Here is a 20,230-nt window from a genome sequence, read left to right on the forward strand (position 1 = left end):
TTGTGTTGTGGTCTGACCAAGCGGCACAAGCACTTAACCACAACCTTTAACAACAGTGTGCGAGGCAAACTAATCCCTCATTGATATTCTGTGTCAGCTCCCATCATGAATCAGCAAAGACAGCGACGGATTTTGGCTTAAAAAGCTAAGTCTACTGTGCCTGCACATCTTCGGGGCAGTGATAATTTTTTAGTGAAATTACCTAAAGATAATTAGGTAACTAACCTGCCAGCCTCATCTGAACAGGGCCTCATCAGAGCTTACGTGCAGCCGGGTAGCCACCATTATGACTGCCTGAGAGGTTAGGACGCTTCCTTCAGGGAAAAATGCCTCAGGAGTTGATGTCACTTACACATTACCTGACTCTGATGAGCAAACTTGCCAGCAGCCAAGCACAACATAACAGTGCCACTTTAAAAGAAGTGTTCAGGACATGTTTTTCATTACCACAGTCAGCTCAAACGCTCCACGGTCTCCATCTCATCCCACTGCGCAACAGACGTTAACAAGCTGAAGGGACAGGAACATGTGGGTGATGAAGTCATCCCACTAGCGGTGTGGACTACACTAAAAACTTTGTGGGAATGTCAAGTTAGATATTTTCCGTACCCTGAAATCCTTTTTCACGGCACAATAGACTTTCTGATCCCTTTTTAAATTTAACTATTGTGCTTAAGCTTCCCAGGGCTTTTTTTTTTGCTTTTTTTTTTTTTCTTCAACAAAATAGAACTTCAGAAGTACAGAAGAACAAAAGAAGCCGACCACTTTTCCATTATTATTCCTCTCCTAAAGAACAATTTTCCTCATGTCTTCTGATCATCTCTCGTTGTATCTTCCATACTTTAAAAAGTCTGACAGCATAAACAGCCTAATTAATCAGAATTTTGGTCATATCAACCACAAAGAACTTACAGCATTACATACTGATGTTGTAGCATTATAGCACCAGCTATGTATTATAGCACTTGCTCAGAAGAATTGCTGCATTCTTGCACGATCAAAACTTAACAGCGCCAAATTTTTCACATCTCCAGTGGGTGAGGGGAATGCAAAACAAGCTCAAAGATCTCAGGTCCAGGGTGAGATGAGGCCCTGAGGCAGTGTGGCATAGCAATGTGTGCAGCAAGAGGGCACAGAAGAATAAATCATTTGACTTCTTCATCCAGAAAAGTCAGGCACTTTGAGAAGTACCCCTTGAATTTACAGCTGGCTTAACAGAGGGAGCCAGCTCCTCTACTCAGCCAACTACATTAGCAATAGAAGTCTTTTAACCACTTCATTTAAAAGCAAAGCTTTTGGAAAGATGACTTTTCCTGTTGGGCATGCCAATAAACTAGTAGATCTGCCAGCACTGAAGGATGTGATTATCTCAATGCAAGACATTGCTCAGTTTCATTTCTAAAAGAAGGTCAGTTATTCCAACCGGTATTCAAAAGTTGTCAGTAGCCATAAAAAGTTATTCAAGTGAGGAAAAATAAACGGTGCACAAACATGGGGATTAGCTAGCAAATATGTAATTTTTTATTTTTTTTAATATACTGTTACTATTTTTAAATGCAAATGGAGTCAGAACACTTTCTCTTAGTGACAATGTAATTTAAGTAAGTAGTCCATTATTCGGTATTATGTCAAATCAACATATTGCAAAACCTTAACCTCCATCTCATTTCACTCTCCTCTCCTACCTCCAGTATGGTTTAAAATAGACACTATATTTAATTCCTGAGCTTTTAAAGCAGATAACAAACGCTATTGCATTCAACTCTAGAGAATTGTATGGTATTCATGAACTGTCCAAGGAATCTCCTGACGGGATAATATTTAAGACTTTATTCCCCAAAGCAACATTTCTCAAATGACCTCAATCCTAAAAAGTTACCGAAGTTGTATCAAAGCCGTTCAGACATGTTGTTGCTGGCATCAGCTCAAGTTCCTTCAAAACACAGTTGAGATGTACAATAGAGAACTATGAAGTCAGCACATGTGAAAGATTTTTAGAAGGTGCCTAAAAGAAAAAGCAAGGCAGAACTTGCGCGTAAATGGGAGTCTCCTCTTCGCTTGCATCTTGCTCAGTCATTATGCTCTTCTGCATGTCTTACCTTTTAGATGTGTTAAGATGCTACTGATTGAGGACCAAGATACACGTTAACACACAACCTGCCAGAGGTGTTTGGAATTCCATCTGATCCTCATCAAAGAAAGAAATTCCTCACCCTTATTACACAGTGTAAAAAGCTACAAATGCCCCAGAGCAGGATGGCTGCCTCTCTGGAATGCCGCACATTTCAATACCATCAGCTCCAGGTGAACTATATGGGTTCTCCATGCTATCTCCATCTTTCAATAGTGGCTTTGAACCAAGAATTTCACTATTGAAGAACAAGTACGGAAGGGCTGAATCCCAAGATAAGTAAGCAGCAGGGCTGACCTCATAAGCATTCCCTAGGGCATACCATTGGGATTGCATGAGGTTCCTGGAAACTTTATATGAAAAACAGACATTTGAGGTTTTGCCATTCATAGGCAGGAAGTAAACAATATTTAGCAGGAATTAAACACACTTGTTAATCAAAGAAATTTAAAACACAGAAAACACATACAGATCAGGCTGGGGTTAAAGTAGTGCTTAGGCCCAATACGGGAATACAGCAGGAGAAGTCATGGCAAAAGCCACCCATGTAGCTGACGTACATGTGCATACTTGTGATTGTTTACAGAACTACAGGCACAGTTCTCTGACATTCAAGAAACATGGCCACTGCGTTATAAAAATAAAAATTACAGAAGCACATAAGAGACATTCAGATCCACTCTCAGAGGATTTAGCAGGAAAAAAAAACACACAAAACAAAACCCACCAACAAACCTCTGAAACAAAAAACCCACTTCAGTGGGTAGAAAAAAATCGATGAGTACTTACGAATACCTTCCCATCCTACTAAAATGCTCTGCAGAGAATAAGCAAAGTAATCAATTGAGAATTTTGGCTTTTGTCTGCTTTGAAGTCTCATGCAGACAAGCCTCACTCCTAAGCTTCCCCTTTGCACATGGAAGAAATCTATTTTAGGTATGCCCTTTAAACATATGGTAATACTGATTATTATCCTAGCTTGCTGTAGTCTTTAAAGGTAACTTGCTGGTAAGAGTAAAGGTAACTTGTGTTAAGAAACATCAGCAATACAGAAAATAGATGTGATAGGTCTAGAATTGGCTTCCTATTACAGCCGAAAGCCATGGTCTAGAAGTGTAGAGTCTTGCATCTAGGGAGGAATAATTCCATGCACCGGTACAGGTTGGGGGATGAGCTGCTGGAGAGGAGCTCTGCAGAGAGGGACCTGGGCATCCTGGTGGACGACAGGTTGGCCATGAGCCAGCAGTGTGCCCTCGTGGCCAAAAAGGCCAACGGCATTCTGGGGTGCATTAAAAAGAGTGTGGCCAGCAGGTCAAAGAAGGTGATTCTCCCCCTCTATTCTGCCCTGGTAGGGCCTCATCTGGAGTACTGTGTCCAGTACAAAAAAAGACAGGGATCTCTTCAAAAGAGTCCAGCGGAGGGCCACAAAGATGGTGAAGGGCCTGGAGCATCTCCCCTATAAAGAAAGGCTGAGTGAACTGGGTCTGTTTAGCCTTGAGAAAAGAAGACTGAGAGGGGACCTGATCCAGGTTTATAAGTATCTAAGATGTGGGGGGCAGAGTGGCAAGGCCAGACTGTTTTCAGCAGTGTGTGGAGACAGGACAAGGGGAAATGGCCAGAAACTGCAACATAGGAAGTTTTGCACGAATGTGCGTAAGAACTTCTTCACGGTGAGGGTGACGGAGCACTGGAACAGGCTGCCCAGGGAGGTTGTGGAGTCTCCTTCTCTGGAGATATTCAAGTCTCGCCTGGATGCCTACCTGTGCGACCTGGTGTAGGGAACCTGCTTTGGCAGGGGGGTTGGTCTCGATGATCTCTGGAGTTTCCTTCCAACCCCTACAATTCTGTCATCTTATATTGAAATTTCTTCACATTTTTTCCTGCTGCGTAAACATCAAGGTCAAGTATTCTGATCTTTAAAACACTAGCACCTCAGCTGCAACATTAGGATCCACAGTTGGAGGTGTTTGGCATAATTCTCATTTTGCATGCTGCATTACAAACTCACATGGACCACACTAACAATTCAGACAGAGACAGCGTCTCTAAGGTCCTGTATGGGGCCCTTGCCATTTTGATTGCTAGAAAAACCCCACTAATTGCACACTAACTAACACTAGAATAATGGATCATCACTCTTGTTTTTCACTGCCCTAACGAACAGTCTTAAAACGAGGTAAAATCAGAACAATACCGAACCAGCAGAACAAAGTGAGTATGCCAAGGGAAATATTTCCTTTCCTTTTCTTTTCTCCTTTGCTTGATTTAAGCAGGGTTCGGGTGCCCCCACATATATATATATACATACATACATACATTTAATAAGGCACACTTTGCTCAGAGCAGCTGAGGAAGACTGAATACTCATTTAGTATTCTGAACTCAACTTTTTGTGTCTTTCTCCTTAGAGACATATTAACTACCAAGGGAGAAATACAATACTCTGTGTTTATATGGTGTCTTCAAAGAGCTATGATATACTTTTTAATGCATTTATCAACCACAAATCCACAGCACTGGACTTGCAGTGACTTCAGGTCTCCCACAGAAAGTATCAGCTTTTGAACAAAAATCTTTTGGTTCTTTTTTTCAGTAACCAAAAAGAAATTACTTTTAGGATCCCCCCACTTACAAAAAAAAAAAAAAAAAAAAAAAAAAAAGAAAAAAAGAGAAAAGAAAGAAAAAAAGAAAATGAGCCTTTGATCAGTTCCACCTCATGTAGCCAAAGTGTCATCCTCAGCTACTATGAAAAAATGTTCTTGTTGTAGCCAAGCTGCACTACATTGAGACCTGGGTTTTATATTGGTGCCTGGACTACTTGATTTAAGAAAAATATGAAATTCAGTGAAAAAGCTGATGGAACAAAAATTCTCAAGTAGCACCTACCCCATCAGGGCACTGAGAACCTCTCAGTTCCAAGTGCAAACATTACAAAACTTAAACATTCCCATTAGGATCTGCAAAAGAAGACAACCAGTCCAAGCATATCCTAAAACCAATCTGTTGTTCCACCTCCCTGGCTTTACAATCCTAAATAGAATTGAAATAATCCCAGCTCAAAGCAAGGGATTGAAAATTCAGCATACTAAAAAGTTGTTCTAATAATATGTTCTGATGTCTTTAGAGGCAGATAAAAAACATGAAAAAAAAATTAGCAATTAGGTTTTAGGGATTGTGATCTCACATATGAAAAAAGAACAAATTAAACTAAAGTCAAAGGATTTATGTCCATTCACATGAAAACACAACACAGCGTTCAAAAAAATACCTTAAATCTTAAAATCCCCAGATGCAACTTCTGTGGCCAATGTCTATATTAGCCACATGTGCATTATCCTGAAAGGAGGTTTCAATTATTTTTACAGTGAGATAATATTCCCACGACTATCTTAAAGTCTTAGTAGCATATAACAATTAAATTTCATTCTTGAGAAGACAATGACTAACATCTGCAACTTCGAATCTACACAAGAACTAGTAATTTTCTTTTTTTTTCCTTGAGAACAGTGACATCTCTGACTTTTACTCAGTACCATAAAGTTACTGACAAGCTTCAGACAAGAGTTTGAGAGGAAGCAGGGAGAAGTCTTCTCTGAGGCCAACTGCAAACTGGAAGTTTTGCGCCTTGCCAGTTGCAAGAAAAATGGGAAACAAAACACCTCATTTGGTAATAAATTACCAGCTAACACACTTAACAGAAGGAAACCCAGCCTTCACCAGCCAAATCTGACTTTCACTCAGTGAACTAAAAATATATTTGCAGAGGTTTGTTAATATGGTTGACCTCAAAATTTGGAACTTTCTTCCTTCCAGATGCAAAATCGCTCAAGACTGCATTTTCAGAGCAGGATCCAAAGGCCCCTCTACCGTCTAGTCCCTACTGAATTTAATCACCGAGCATTAGTGAATACAGCCAATCCTAGAAACTAAGAAAACACTGTTATCCCCACTTTTGGATATAAAATTGAGCAATTAGTCTCTTCTGTGCTTTCTATTGTATCATTTACAACACTGCTATGCAAGGTTTAGCACACTGCATGATGCCAGCACTGAGCTTCATATACTCTCTTGTGTTTGAGGCTAACAATTAAAGAAAAGAAAATAGCATAGTCATAGGGCTTGGATCAAATGTAGAGTTTTTTTGTTGTTTTCTTTTTTTTCTCCTCAAGATTATGTTAAAAAAAAATAAAACAAAAGAAGAAACTACACATACTTTGTAATACAGAGAAGTGCAGAAAAGGTACCATGAAGATGGCTATACAAAAAGGCTTGTTTTGCCAGAGGAAAACTAGAAGCTGACATATACTAACCAGCAACACCACTACAGGTCAAGCCAATCGTCCACATTAGCCAGCTAATCCAAACTCCAGTTTGATTTGTCTGAGTTGGGATCTGAAGAAGAGGCATTTCAGGTTGTTGGGGGTTTTGTCATGATCATTTTTTTAAACAGAAGTTAGTGATCAGTAACTAAGGATTACTTTGACCATGCCATCATAATGTTTATCATGCCATGGCTGTATGTAGGAAGTTACACAAACCACACTGCTTTCAGGACTTCCAGCATCAATAGCAATGTCCTCAGACCATCTTCTGCACTATGGATACGTGATTAAAAAATTGCTTTGAACTGAGAACAGTGACATCTCTATGACTCTTCCACAATACCATAAAGTTACTGACAATCTACATACAAGTATTGGTGGATCACTATAGTTTCTTTAAAATGCACAGTCCTCTAAATATCCTAGCAGGACCCTGTGGCAAAAAGACAGGAAGGTTAGCTGTGTTTGCGTATAAAGAAAATGAACAAAAGTTACTAGAAAATAACGTTCCCTTTGTCCTCCAAATGAGAGTTCACCTTCATGGTAACACTACAAGGAACCTTCCCATGCCTAACTCATCTGAAATAGAGTCTAGCAGCACAGCAAAAAGAGCAGGAAGTGAATCCCACCTAATATCCTTTACAACAGTACTTGAGGAGATGTAGATCTTGTTAGCCACTCTGCAGACCTCAAGACTGGAAATAGTCATTTAGAGAAGTTACTGAAGGGTTACCTGAATTCAAGAAAGTAATGAATCCAAATGCCCGTTGGCAGTTCTAACAATGTACAAATAAATGACAACCTGCCACACAATGGGTCCACCTCCAAGCTGAAAAAATGGTACAGAAGGGCCTTTTTAACATGGAAATGCAGAGCAATGTACACTCCCACAGCTAAAACCTATAGTGGGTGGTTGAAGAAACACACTTACCTGCAGAGTGGAAGATCTTAAAGCAAGGATATTAGTGCCTGAGAAGAGCAGAGGAGCAAAGGAAACCAGCTTCATTTCCTGACATGACACGGAACTTAACACATTTTTAAAGGCAATTAGCCCAGGAGAAGCACTGCATGTGAGAAAATGGCTATGTAATGGGGACATGCACAGACAGCAGGTCAGAATTCTCACACCCTCCCTCAAAAATCTAATCCTCTTCAGAACAGAAAGGAGCAGGTAACCTTGCATCCATTTCCTTCTGAGAACTTCCAATACCCAATAAAGGTAATGTATTTTTATCCAGTTTCTCTCAGAAGTGTCACCAAATTATGCAGAAACTGAAGTGTAATCTGTAGTTAGAAACAGAGATGATGCATTTCTATATATATATAGTAGCCAAGAAATTTACTGTGTAACTCAGATTCAGAGAAGCAAATCTTGTAAGGATGTGGGACTGAAATGACATTTAAAAAAAAAATATGAAAAAACTTTTCCAGACTAAAGATGCACATTTTAAAATCCCAGTTATGAACCAGGCTGACAGGAACCTGACTGTGGGAAATACGGAAAACCACCATGCCAGGCTCAACCAGCACACCTTGTAGGGTCCCCAGGAATGTGCCAACTCACTGCCTTGAAGCCACTGAACAAGACTTGCCAAGAACAGGAATTTAAACGACGCTGTGTGAGTATGGCTTACCAAGAGCAGAGTTTCTTTAGGACTACAGACAGCTGGTTCCCATATGAACCGCACAGAAGATTGGGTCAGAGGAGTCACAGAAAATGGTTCAGCTGATAGGCAAGGTTCCACTAGGCACGTGGAAACAAGTCCTGCAAACCCAGGACATGATGGACTTTCACTGGATGGACTTGATGGAATGCAGTGATATGCAGGCATGCAAGATCATCTACAGGGAGCACAGCATTTGCTTTAAAAATACCAGTTTATTCCCTTCCAGTGAGTCTCTATGGTGGAAAATGCAGCTTCTGTTCTATTCTGTCTGCGCAAGGAGCTACTGCAAGGTTCTAATTGGCCTCAGTGGGGAATCCCTCATTAGTCACCACAGTTTGCTATGAAGCAGAGGTACTTTCTGTGGATGGCCAAACCACAGCGATGAAACAGATTTCTTCAAGACTGAGAGATGTGAAGCAATCCCCTGCCACAAGAAAGATACTATCAGCTACTGTCATCATCCTGCATTTTCATTTGTGAGTGAAGATGCTTGTTCTGACCACTTCTGTGTCTAAAAGAGGAAAATGGCCTGCTGAGAAGGAAGCTTTGGATTTTCTCTTGGCAATGCACTCTGGCCTTGGGCTCCAAACTGACATACCACATGTAAGTAAATTATGCTCCTCACCCAGCAGACAAGGAGGTGCATCTTCTCAGGAAGGAACAGAGTTCTCATAGTTTGCATGTAGCTACAGCTGAGCTACGTAAAAAAATGAGAGGCTGGAAACTGGGCTATCCCAGTGGAACAGAAATGGAATGCTACAAAGATGTTAAAAAAGTTACAGTTCACCAAAGAAGTGATATTAATTGGAAAATTCAAGAAATGCTAGCTGTGATTCTCTGAAGAATTCCTCCAGGCATTTTGAACTGTGAGGGCACATTCAAAGAACTGCTAGCAAGCAATAGTTTTATCCTAGACTACCGCACTTTACTTTTATTGGAGACAGGAAAGAATGAGTAGAGTTACAAATCATGCAGTTATTGTAGATACGAGACATCAGGGAAATGGAAGGAAAATGGACGGATTAAGTATAGCCTCTGACAGAAGAAGCAAGTTATACAGACAGTACCCGCACCAAATGACACCATTTTGTATTATTATGCATAATTCATATTAAGGTACTCCTTCAATCTGAAGAACATACTTCAAACCAAATCCAAAGCCAGAAAAAGTAAATATAGCAAACAGTGCAAAAGATGGCCTTAAATGCAAATGACAAGAAAACGACAGAAAAATGAATGGTTTGCCCTACATAAGCCAATGACGTACATTCAGATGACTCACTTGCTTTATTACAGGGCTATGCCATGTTTTCATATATGTTTCACTCAAAGCACAAATTAGGAAACACACATATTCCTGAAGTTATTTCACTCTACTTTTTACTTGCATAGATGCCTATAACACAAAAAGGGTGGCTGAGTTTGCAGATAGACTTAAGCCGATTTCCACCTAGCACATAAACTAGGAAAGACCCTTCACAGCTGATTCCCTGAGCACACCCAGGGACAGCTGCAGAAACCCACCACTGCTATTAGCCACGAAAAAATGAGGTGAGGGAGAAAAAGCCTATACGTGCATTGCTTTTTTTCTACCTTGCACCTACAGAAGTAGTAAAGGAAGAGTCTTCGTAATGACATGCTGAGCGCAGATAGTAAGCAAATCAATCTGCTTATTCCTGTAACTGTATCACGCTGCATCTCTCTGTAATCTGTATTAAAACTGATCGGGTCCTTGCTTTCTTCATAACCTCTCACCTGAACATGCCAACTCTTCCCATCCTAGCCCCGGCTGCTCACACCCTCTCTCACACCTTGAGGTGATCAGCTCTGCTGGTGGTCCTCGGTATGCCTCTGACTTATATAGGGATTTTTCTCTTAGCATGAGGAAATTCTGAGATCATTACACATATTTATGGCTAAACAGAATAAATCAAAAAAAATTGAACCAACACAGCAGTTAGATCAATTACATTTCGTTCCAGTGATTAACAAGTTCTTTTGTCTTATGTTTTGAAAGTAAATGAATAACAAGACTTACAGTCAAGTGAATCATGGAAAAATATTTAATGTGAATTTCCAAAGTACAGTGTTTCTCAAGCTCTTCATCATGCAGGAGATAGAACATGGCATTACTAATGGTTCTCATGTGTAAGCAGAATGACCCTATAAGATAAGTTATTAAAAACCCTGAGGGATTTGCCTATAATTTCAGGTAAAGAGCATTTTAGAAGTATTTCCCTGGCCAATGTCTGAAGCTGCATTCCAAAAATGAAGTGCAAATTTCACAGCCTCTAGCAACAGCAGAGTGCAGAATAGCTGAGATCCAATGTCCTTGCAGACAGTTTTTGTATTTTGCTCCCCAAACAATAAAAATGTCACAAGAACTGCTGGCAGGTTGGAAGGTGGTCAGCAACACGAGTGTCAGGGGCTTTTTATTTCCTTTCTTTTAGACTCTTTGGGGAGTCTAGTAATCAGAACTTAGCAAAGTGCATAAGTATGTTGCGTAACAGGATTGTTAGATCTGTTGGCTTCATATTAAAAAGGCTATAAAACACAATTCCTATTATGGATATTTCTTGATGTTTGGTAGTAAGTCATGCATTCCCATTACAGATAGTCATCTTCATCCTCTTGCTGCTCAGATTTCTCATTAAAGAGCACTGTTGCAATACACTTCCATAACCTTCCTGTAACTTGGGAATTTTACTTTGGGGGAAAAAATGTAACAGAATAATTAACATGTTTATCAATTCCGCTCCTCTTAATTAATGCCAAAGCAGCTGGAAGAGCTAAAGCATTAACTATTTGCTTGCTTTGACTACCACACTGGGAGAGTGTTTGAACCACTTCTAGAATATCATCAGTAACAGAAGCCAGAATCCTTGCGCAATTCTATCCTCAAAGATGTGTTTAAACGGCCAGCACAGACTTGCAAGAATATCCAAGACAAAGATTTATCTTCCTAGAGACGTGTCAAATAATAATATCTCATCACTGATTTCCACAGATGGAAAAGCAGTCAAAACGGAAGCATACTTCATATTTACTCTTAGGTGATGCCTAGGTAAAGCTCAGAAAGCTTGAGGTACAAAGTTCTCTGTATCTCCATCCCAACTGCCTGAGGAATGCCTCATCTTTCCTTTTCTAATGTGCCTGAGAAGTGGGATCAGCAGAGACAATCCTCCCAAAGCTTTCCTCAACAAATACTAAATCTCTTTGGAGAACTTTTATTTGTAGTAACCCACCTCTGCAGATTACTGTCAATAGCCAGCAAACCATTTTCAAGCTTCATTGGTGTAACTCAGAGAAGAATCCAGGCCAAGGATCATAAATACCATAAGCCAAATCTAAGTCACATTGCATTAAACAGCAAACTTCCTATTGGTTCTCTAGGGTCCAAAGTTTAATTCCTTGTTACTGAAACTTCTCCATTAAAAAACAAAACGAATCTGAGACTGAACTTCTTCAAAAGTATTTTGAGCTGCTGTGAGGGATGCTTCAAAAGTAATACCTCCTCTTTTATGATGTTGGCCCACAACATGAGAGGTGAACGTAGATGCTATGGGAGGAGAGGCAGAATCTTCCCACCAGTATTCCCTTATATATTTTGCTGCTGTGTGACAGATGGCAGCTGAGGAGCAGCCTGACAGAATGGCATCTGACAGAGAAGCGTGGAAGAAACAAAGGTGTGTCACCAAGTTCTTCCATGAGGGGAAGAGAAAAAAAAAAAAAAAAAAAAAAAATCACACCCACTGATATTCATTGATATTTGCTTTGTTGAATGTTTCTGGAGACCAAACAGTGGATGTGAGCACAGTGAGATGGTAGGTGGTACATTTCAGCAGTGGCAATAGCAACAGTGGTGCACTGCCACTGATTCAGACTTTGATGTGTGCATCTGCATTCACCTGGAACAGATAACAAAACAGAGCTACTCATTTGTTAGAAGAGTTTCTGGCTTTCTTTTCAAGCCCAGAAACTGTTCACTCAGTGCAGCTGAATACTGCCTGCTGCCTCTCATTCTTCAGATAAGGAGAAATAAAAGTAGCCACATCCTTAACTCACAGTGTGACCTCCTAGCTGTTATACGACCACCACCAAGAGCTGTCTTCCAGCCATGAAAAAGGAGATAATGGAGAAAAGCTGTCTGTAGTGAATGTTAAGGAGATGGAAAAATGTCTCCAATGGCAGCTTTTCCCTGCTCATGCTATGAATTTCACCCCACAGACTGAGTCAAGTAACAGAGCGGGACTGCATAAATGCATGTGTTGCAATTGCTTTCAATGACAAGGAAATTTCAATCCTGAGAGATGTGAGAGGAACATGGGAACTGCAGAGTGGTTTCACTACACAAGCAAGGAGCAATATGCTTCCAAAGCATTCACACTGCAATTGCTGCAGAGACCCTGTAGCAGCCCCAGTGCCCATCCTCCTACAATCCAGGTGCACCGATCTGGAAAATCTTTATGTCCTTGCCAGGCTATTGGCCTCAATAAACTCCTGGCAGAATAGATGGAGACCAGGAAAGCAACACCCCAAAGAAGCAATTTGACTTTTAGGTGATTTAGATAAGCTGCGAGAAGCCCAGAGAGTATTTTCTTCTTTAGTCTACACCCAAATAAAATGAGAAAAAGAAATCTCTGCTGAGCATATCATCAACCTCAGTAAAACTAAACACAATATGCTCTCCTGTCACTATTGGACACTGGTTTTATATGGAGCCACGCTTCATCCTGAAATCTTTTTGATCTAAACAGAGTCAACCAATGCTCCTCTCTCTATTCTGATGCAAGCACGGCCCAGGTAAACTAGAGGTTCAAGTGTAGCTTATGTGCCTCCTGTAATCCAGCTCTGCTATTTTGTAAGTTGGTAAAGGTGAACAAAGAAAGTGTAAGACATAGAAAGGAATAAACCAGATACTTTAAAGTTACCACCTAAAAACCTGGTCCACAGGAGAGGGAGTGAGCCTTTCAAAATCTGGTGAAATGATATCACAGAATCACAGAATTGTAGGGGTTGGAAGGGACCTCTAGAGATCATCAAGACCAACCCCCCTGCCAAAGCAGGTTCCCTACACCAGGTCGCACAGGTAGGCGTCCAGGCGAGACTTGAATATCTCCAGAGAAGGAGACTCCACAACCTCCCCGGGCAGCCTGTTCCAGTGCTCCGTCACCCTCACCGTGAAGAAGTTCTTACGCACATTCGTGCGAAACTTCCTATGCTGCAGCTTATGTCTGTTTCCCCTCGTCCTGTCTCCACGTACCACTGAAAAGAGACTGGCCTCACCGCTATGGCCGCCACTCCTCAGATATTTATAAACCTGGATCAGGTCCCCTCTCAGTCTTCTTTTCTCAAGGCTAAACAGACCCAGTTCACTTGGCCTTTCTTCACAGGGGAGATGCTCCAGGCCCTTCACCATCTTTGTGGCCCTCCGCTGGACTCTTTCCAAGAGATCCCTGTCTTTTTTGTACTGGGGAGCCCAGAGCTGGACACAGTACTCCAGATGAGGCCTTACCAGGGCAGAGTAGAGGGGGAGGATCACCTCCCTTGACCTGCTGGACACGCTCTTTTTAATGCACCCCAGAATGCCGTTGGCCTTTTTGGCCACGAGGGCACACTGCTGGCTCATGGCCAACCTGTCGTCCACCAGGACGCCCAGGTCCCTCTCTGCAGAGCTCCTCTCCAGCAGCTCATCCCCCAGCCTGTATTGGTGCATGCAATTATTCCTCCCTAGGTGTAAGACCCTACACTTGCTTTTGTTGAACCTCATCCGGTTTCTTACTGCCCAGCTCTCCAGCCTGTCCAGGTCTCGCTGAATGGCAGCACAGCCTTCAGGCGTGTCAGCCAATCCTCCCAACTTCGTATCATCAGCAAACTTGCTGAGGGTGGCCACTATCCCCTCATCAAGGTCATTGATGAAGATGTTGAACAAGACCGGACCCAGCACAGACCCCTGGGGGACACCACTGGTTACAGGTCTCCAGCCAGACTCTGCACCACCAACGGCGACCCTCTGCACTCTGCCAGTCAGCCAGTTCTCAACCCACCTCACTGTTCACTCATCTATCCCACACTTCCTCAGCTTTGTTATAAGGATGTCGTGGGAGACAGTATCAAATGCCTTTCTAAAATCTAGGTAGACAACATCTACCGCTCCTCCCCCATCCACCCAGCATGTGACAGCATCATAGAAGGCCACCAGGTTGGTCGAGCACGACTTCCCCTTGGTGAACCCATGCTGACTACTCCTGATAACCTCCTTTTCTCCCAGTTGTCTGGAGATGGTATCCAGCACAAGCTGTTCCATCACCTTTCCAGGGACAGAGGTGAGGCTGGATCTTCCCTCTTGCCCTTTTTGAAGACCGGAGTGACATTGGCTATCCTCCAGTCTTCAGGGACCTCTCCTGTTATCCAAGACCTCTCAAAAATGATGGAGAGCGGTTCGGCAATGACCTCCGCCAGCTCCTTCAGCACACGTGGATGCACCCCATCAGGTCCCATGGACTTGTGCACCTTAGTACTGCCTAGGCGCTCACGCACGTCCTCTTTCCTGACTAAAGGGAAGTCTCCCATTCCCCAGACCCTCTCACTAACCTCCAGGGTGTGGAAAACCTGAGGGAGAGCCTTTTCACTGAAGACGGAAGTAAAGAAGGCATTCAGTATCTCTGCTTTCTCAGCATCCCCCGTTACCAGAACCCCCCCTCACTTAGTAAGGGGCCCACATTCTCTCTAGTTTTCCTTTTGCTGTTAACATACTTGAAGAAGCCTTTTTTATTATCCTTTATCACTTTAGCCAGATTCAATTCCAGGCGGGCTTTAGCCTTCCTCGTTGCATCCCTGCAGGCCCTGACTACATTCCTATATTCTTCCCAAGTGGTCAGACCCTTTTTCCACATTTCATGGACCTTCTTCTTTCCTTTGAGCTTGCGCATGAGCTCCTTGCTCATCCACACAGGTCAAATCATTTATGACGTGGATGCTGGTTGCATGCCTCCATGACTACCTGGAAGACGTGTTCAATCTGCGAGGGCTTCTAGAAACTCAAAGATGAAAGAACTAAAGAAAAACAAATTTGATGAACATTTTCCCTCATCACTGACTAATTCTGATGAAAGGCCAGAACTGGCTTAAGCCAACTCTTCATTTGATAGGCAACTGAAAAAAAAACAGCCAGACAAGACTGTAATCCAAGCAAACTAACTGTATGTAAAGTCAGACTAACGCATGCATATGCCATATTATTTCTTGAGGATGAATAACTAGATTTTCACAAGAAATAGGCACAGGTTGAAGGAGTGATTCTGTGAGTGGGTGGCACTGTCATTAGCTCAGCCCTGACTCTGCTTTCCTGATATTGTAATTTAATGCAGCAGAGAGTACCAGAAGACATGGTCTTGATAATCTGAAACCCAGATAGCCATCAGTTAAACAAGAGATGACTGTATAATATAACAAGGAGTTAACCCATTAAACAAGACATTATAGAGCTCTCTCCTGAAGGACTGCTCAATTGCAAATAAAACTATCCTTGAAATTCAGTTTCCTGATGGAAAGATCTTGTAGCAAATGTCACAAGAGCACAATGAGATCACAAAATTATAGGGGTTGGAAGGGACCTCTGGAGATCACTTAGTTTAACCTCTGTGCTACAGCAGATTCCCTAGAGTAGGTTGCACAGGAAAGCATCCAGCCAGATCTTGAATATTTCCAGAGAAGTAAACTCCACAACCTCTCTGGACAGCCTGTTCCAGTGCTCTGTCATCCTCAAAGTAAAATAAGGAGGCCTTCATACATAGCCACTGAGTCAAATGGGATCTCAGATGTTACTAATTTAATAGTACACTTGTAATGACAGGCTTCAAACTGACCCTGTTCCAGAGGTCAGAGCTCATAGATTCCATACAATCCATCACCAAAACACTGCAAAAGCAGCAGCCAAATTTAGCACCAGCACCTGATATTATTAAACAGATGGACCTGTACTAGAGCATTCTCATACAGGAGCTTACACAAAACCTTCAAAAAAAAAAAAAAAAAAAATACACACTATCATTACACAGTCCACTCACGTGACCTCAACAAGTGACCATGAGTGAAGTCATCTTGTATGGTATTAGAATTAATGCTGGAGATTCAATACTTTAAAATAGCACTTTTTCCTAAATTAAGGACAAAAGTCCTGCCTCCTCCTTCATGGTGTTTTGCAGGGTAACTTCTGTTGCCAAAGACATAAAATTCAAGACTTGGACACTAGTGTCATTAAAAGATAAGAACTTGTCCATCCTCTCCCATTACTAGTTTGCCCAAATTCCATACTAAACTATTCTGCTACTCCAGATTTCCATCTTGATTTGGTGACATCTTAGTAAGTATCTGAATTTTCTCCATGCAGAATTTTCTTCTGTCTTCTTTCTTACTGAATAGTCAAAAAGTTTTTCAAAGGGATGAAAATTAAAGCTAGAAACTTGTTTTGAAAGATTCTCCTTTAAGGAAGAGATAGGAAAAAAAAAAGAGTCAAGAAGCAAAGAAACTGCTTTTGTTCTTAACTTAAAAAAAAGAAAAAAAAAAAAGGGTCATCCACTCTATCAAGATTTTAAAATTCAAAGGAAAGTAACCATGATTAATAGATGCTTTTACAAGAGTGGTGATGAATAAAAACTAGCCACGGGGCAAATTCTAACAAGTTAAACTGGCTAATGATCAAGCAAATGGGTGGTTGCACGCAGCTGCAAAATAAGCTGCATGTGTTATTTTAACAATATTTGGAATTCATAGACTTTTTTTTGAATCTTTCTGCAAATAATTGCTACAAGCACATCCATCAGGAGATGGAAGTTGTGTTCTATCTAATTCTGCTATTGGAGTATTCTGGATTCTGATTACAGCTCTATGTGGAATAGCCAAAACATAACGGGGTACAGGGAGGATGAAAAGTACGTTAGTGGCTTAAAGAACACAATGGGATATCATCGCTTAACTGTCGATGCTCAGAAATGTCAGTTTGGTCACTTTACCTTCTTCCACTGCTTTAATATTAATACTACTAACTCAAGCTCCAGTTGCTCACCTGCCATTATACAAAACTTAGAAACGTACATGAATGCCAGTCTACCATCTCTCATTAGGACATTTTTACCCTTTATCTGCCTTTGGTTCCTCCCCTAACATACTATAAGAAGTCCTGTGCAATCTTCATATATTCTTGCCCTGCATGCCAATGTGTGTCCCAAGGACCTTGGCAGCAAACCCTTTCTGTCTAAGATGTGCTCTGGCATGAACTCATCTGGATGGAGTTTACACTTAGGGCAGCCCTGGGGAGGGCCCAGACCAGATGTCCCTTCCTTGGAGTCTTTAGTTTGGGCTTTTGCCTGACATTGTGCTCCTCTGGGCTTGTGGAGCTGAGCCTCTGGTGGACTGATGGCTCCTGTTCTGCTGGCCTGGGAGGACCTGGGGCAACATACTCATTAGGATTCCCCATTTGCCTTTGTGCTCACATAATCTAAGATGTTCCTTGTGCAAGAGTGACCTGACAACCAAAACTCCCTCCTAGCTTTATTTCCCTTTTCAATATATTTTCTTTTATAATTGGAAAACATCTGCTCTTCCTATTGAGCATTTGGTATAATTTAGAGGAAGAACGAAAGGCATTTGTATCAGAAACACAAACAGAGAAACCAGGATCAGACCAAACAACCCTCACAGAAAGCATGAAAATAAATTTTCAAAAAACGGACTTTCTGAATTCCAACATCCTTCTTTTTTAGAGGACAATGCATCAGGCATTTTTCTGCAGTCACCAACTTTTAGTTTATTAATGGTTGAAGAATTTAACATTTAATTTAATGCTTACTCACTCTTCCTATCTCCAGCCTGGCCCAAGCAATGCTTCATGAGCTAAATTTGACACAAGGGAACATTTCAACTGATCCAACACATCACTTCAAGAGAAGACAAGACAGACATTGGCCCTTCTGGTCAATGTGGGTACATAAGGCTGAATGAGGCCTGTACACAGCAGCCTGATGAAATTTTGGGGACCAACTCTTTCCAAGCATGGGGAAAAAATATTTATGCAATCTTTCTTTTGCCAGATGTGAATCAGGGAGCTCAACTGAGCTGATGTTACTATTTCTTTAAAGTTAAAGAGCCAAAACATCTTTCAATCTGATGCTCTTATGACTTCTACCATTTCTGCTTTAAAAAAAAAATATATATATATATACACCACACAATTCTAAATGCCAGCAAATAATTTCATTAGGAATAAGCAAAGCACTGTGTTTAAAGTATAGTTTAGAAGACAGGATTTGGACATTCAGGGATAACGAGAGTCCTATGTATGCAAACAACAGCATTATTCTGCATTAGGCCTCACAGGTCCCAGGTACTCTGATGACTGGTTTATGTGCACGTCTGTGCTTCACCTTGCTTGCCTAGGACTCCTGGACGAAGGCAGCCCTAAGTGCCCTCAGACAATTTGCAGTTTTTTCACTTTGTTTCTTAAATGGGAAATGTACATACTCTTTGTTGACAGCATATAGTCTTCCTCTTTCACAAGCGGAGACTGTTTAAAGCATACTCCCTGAAGAAGTGAATTAACTGGAAAGTTTCTGGATTTCTGTATCACTTAATATAACAGTCTGTCACTTAAAAAAAAAAAAAATACACCAGCCAAAAAAAAAAGGGGGGGGAGGGGTGAATGAAAAGCAGAACAATAAGATTTTTAAAAACAATAACAAACAAACAAAAAAAATCAACATACTGATTACTGGAAAGTCCATTTCATAGTTAGGAAACAGCAGTGATGCAGACAAATTTCAAAGTTTCAAAGTAATAAAGAAGTGCAGGAAATCAACACAAGAAAGCTGTTATGAAAGCCTTCTGCAGCAGGAATAAACACCAAATACTAAAAAACAAAAACACACAAAAAAAACCAAAAAAAAACTAGAGATGGTCCAAGAACACATGTTCATAACAAATACAAGAATCGGCTTATAAACAGCACATGAATTAAGAACAAAACAATGGCAATAGTCTTCAGATTATATCTGCAATGGGAAATGGGTCACCCAATAAAATAATGCTAACAAACCCACCTGCCACAGCCATGACCAAGATGAGTTGATTCTTACTCACTTTTGTCAACTTGGTATGCTCAAGTGTCATTCAACAGTCAGAAAAACAGTCTAGAGTTTAGAAACGAATGTTTTGTACCTACATAGGGAAAAATAGTCTCTTCATCTCATGGTAACATACAAAAAAGAAACAAGCCATGAGAACATACCAACATGAAGAGGCATGACACAAATCACTAGCTCCTTCTTCCTTAAATAGCCTCACTTGGCAAAGTTTAAAGAAGTTATTGCAGAGTTCTCTGCCTGTGCAAATACCAAAGGATGACTTCAGGTTAGGAGGGTTAAGGAAACAGTTGAGAGTAGCAGTTTCATTTGTAACTACTTTTAACTCAGAGGCCCCTAAATATTTTCCAGCAAGTACAAACTTTAAAGTAAACAGAGGGGTGAGTTTTTTCTGTCCCTTCAACTCACCTTTTAGGTTTAATTGTAGATATCTCATATAAAGGACAGTTGATTGCTGCCACCCTCTATTCAACCTCTGTGTTTGTCATCGCTGAAACTCAAAAACATGATTTCTTATATTCTGCATTCTGCAATGGCACATAATACTTCTGCATTTTTCTTATATCCACTGACAAAAACTTGATGTTCTATAAGACTGCTAACCCAGCAACAGCTATGACTGCTTTGGTAGTTGTGGACTTCTCTATTCATCGTTTCCTTCAGAGCTGTGGCTTTAGAGAGCTACCAGCAACTCTTAGGGATGCTACTTCAGACAGAAAGAAAAAAAGACAGACAGACAGACAGAAAAGCAGGAAAAAGCAACATTGAAAGTCCTACTTTAAAAGATTGCTATAAAATTCTTGCTTCCTTCAATACTATCCTATATCTGAATTCTGCATGTAGAATGAGACTGGGTTTCTTCCTGAAACCCCTCAACAAACATACAGTTTCTTCTGTGGTAAACAGACTAACATCAGACAGTAAAACTATATTCTCATTGAATTTAGGTATAGGTCTCATTAAAATTATGGG

The 20,230-nt window shown here is 41.0% G+C and overlaps 1 protein-coding gene across 5 annotated transcripts in view; it reads right to left on the bottom strand.

The window, feature by feature from the left end:
• The window catches only part of CMSS1 (cms1 ribosomal small subunit homolog), a 228,431-nt gene that overhangs the window by 47,760 nt on the left and 160,441 nt on the right, over positions 1 to 20,230 (bottom strand). The window contains exon 1 of one of the 5 annotated variants that reach the window (XM_085238473.1): positions 19,667 to 19,709. The exons of 2 other annotated variants lie outside the window; for them this stretch is intronic. In XM_085238473.1, the coding sequence (XP_085094599.1) occupies positions 19,667 to 19,694 (28 nt within the window). In that variant the 5' untranslated portion in view covers positions 19,695 to 19,709. Of the gene's footprint in view, positions 1 to 19,216; positions 19,360 to 19,404; positions 19,436 to 19,666; positions 19,710 to 20,230 lie in introns of those variants that run through there. 2 more of the 5 variants (XM_085238478.1, XM_010720067.3) reach the window with 2 other exon arrangements.

Source organism: Meleagris gallopavo, chromosome 1 (assembly GCF_905368555.1).
Source record: "Meleagris gallopavo chromosome 1, MGAL_WU_HG_1.1, whole genome shotgun sequence".
NCBI lineage: Eukaryota > Metazoa > Chordata > Aves > Galliformes > Phasianidae > Meleagris > Meleagris gallopavo.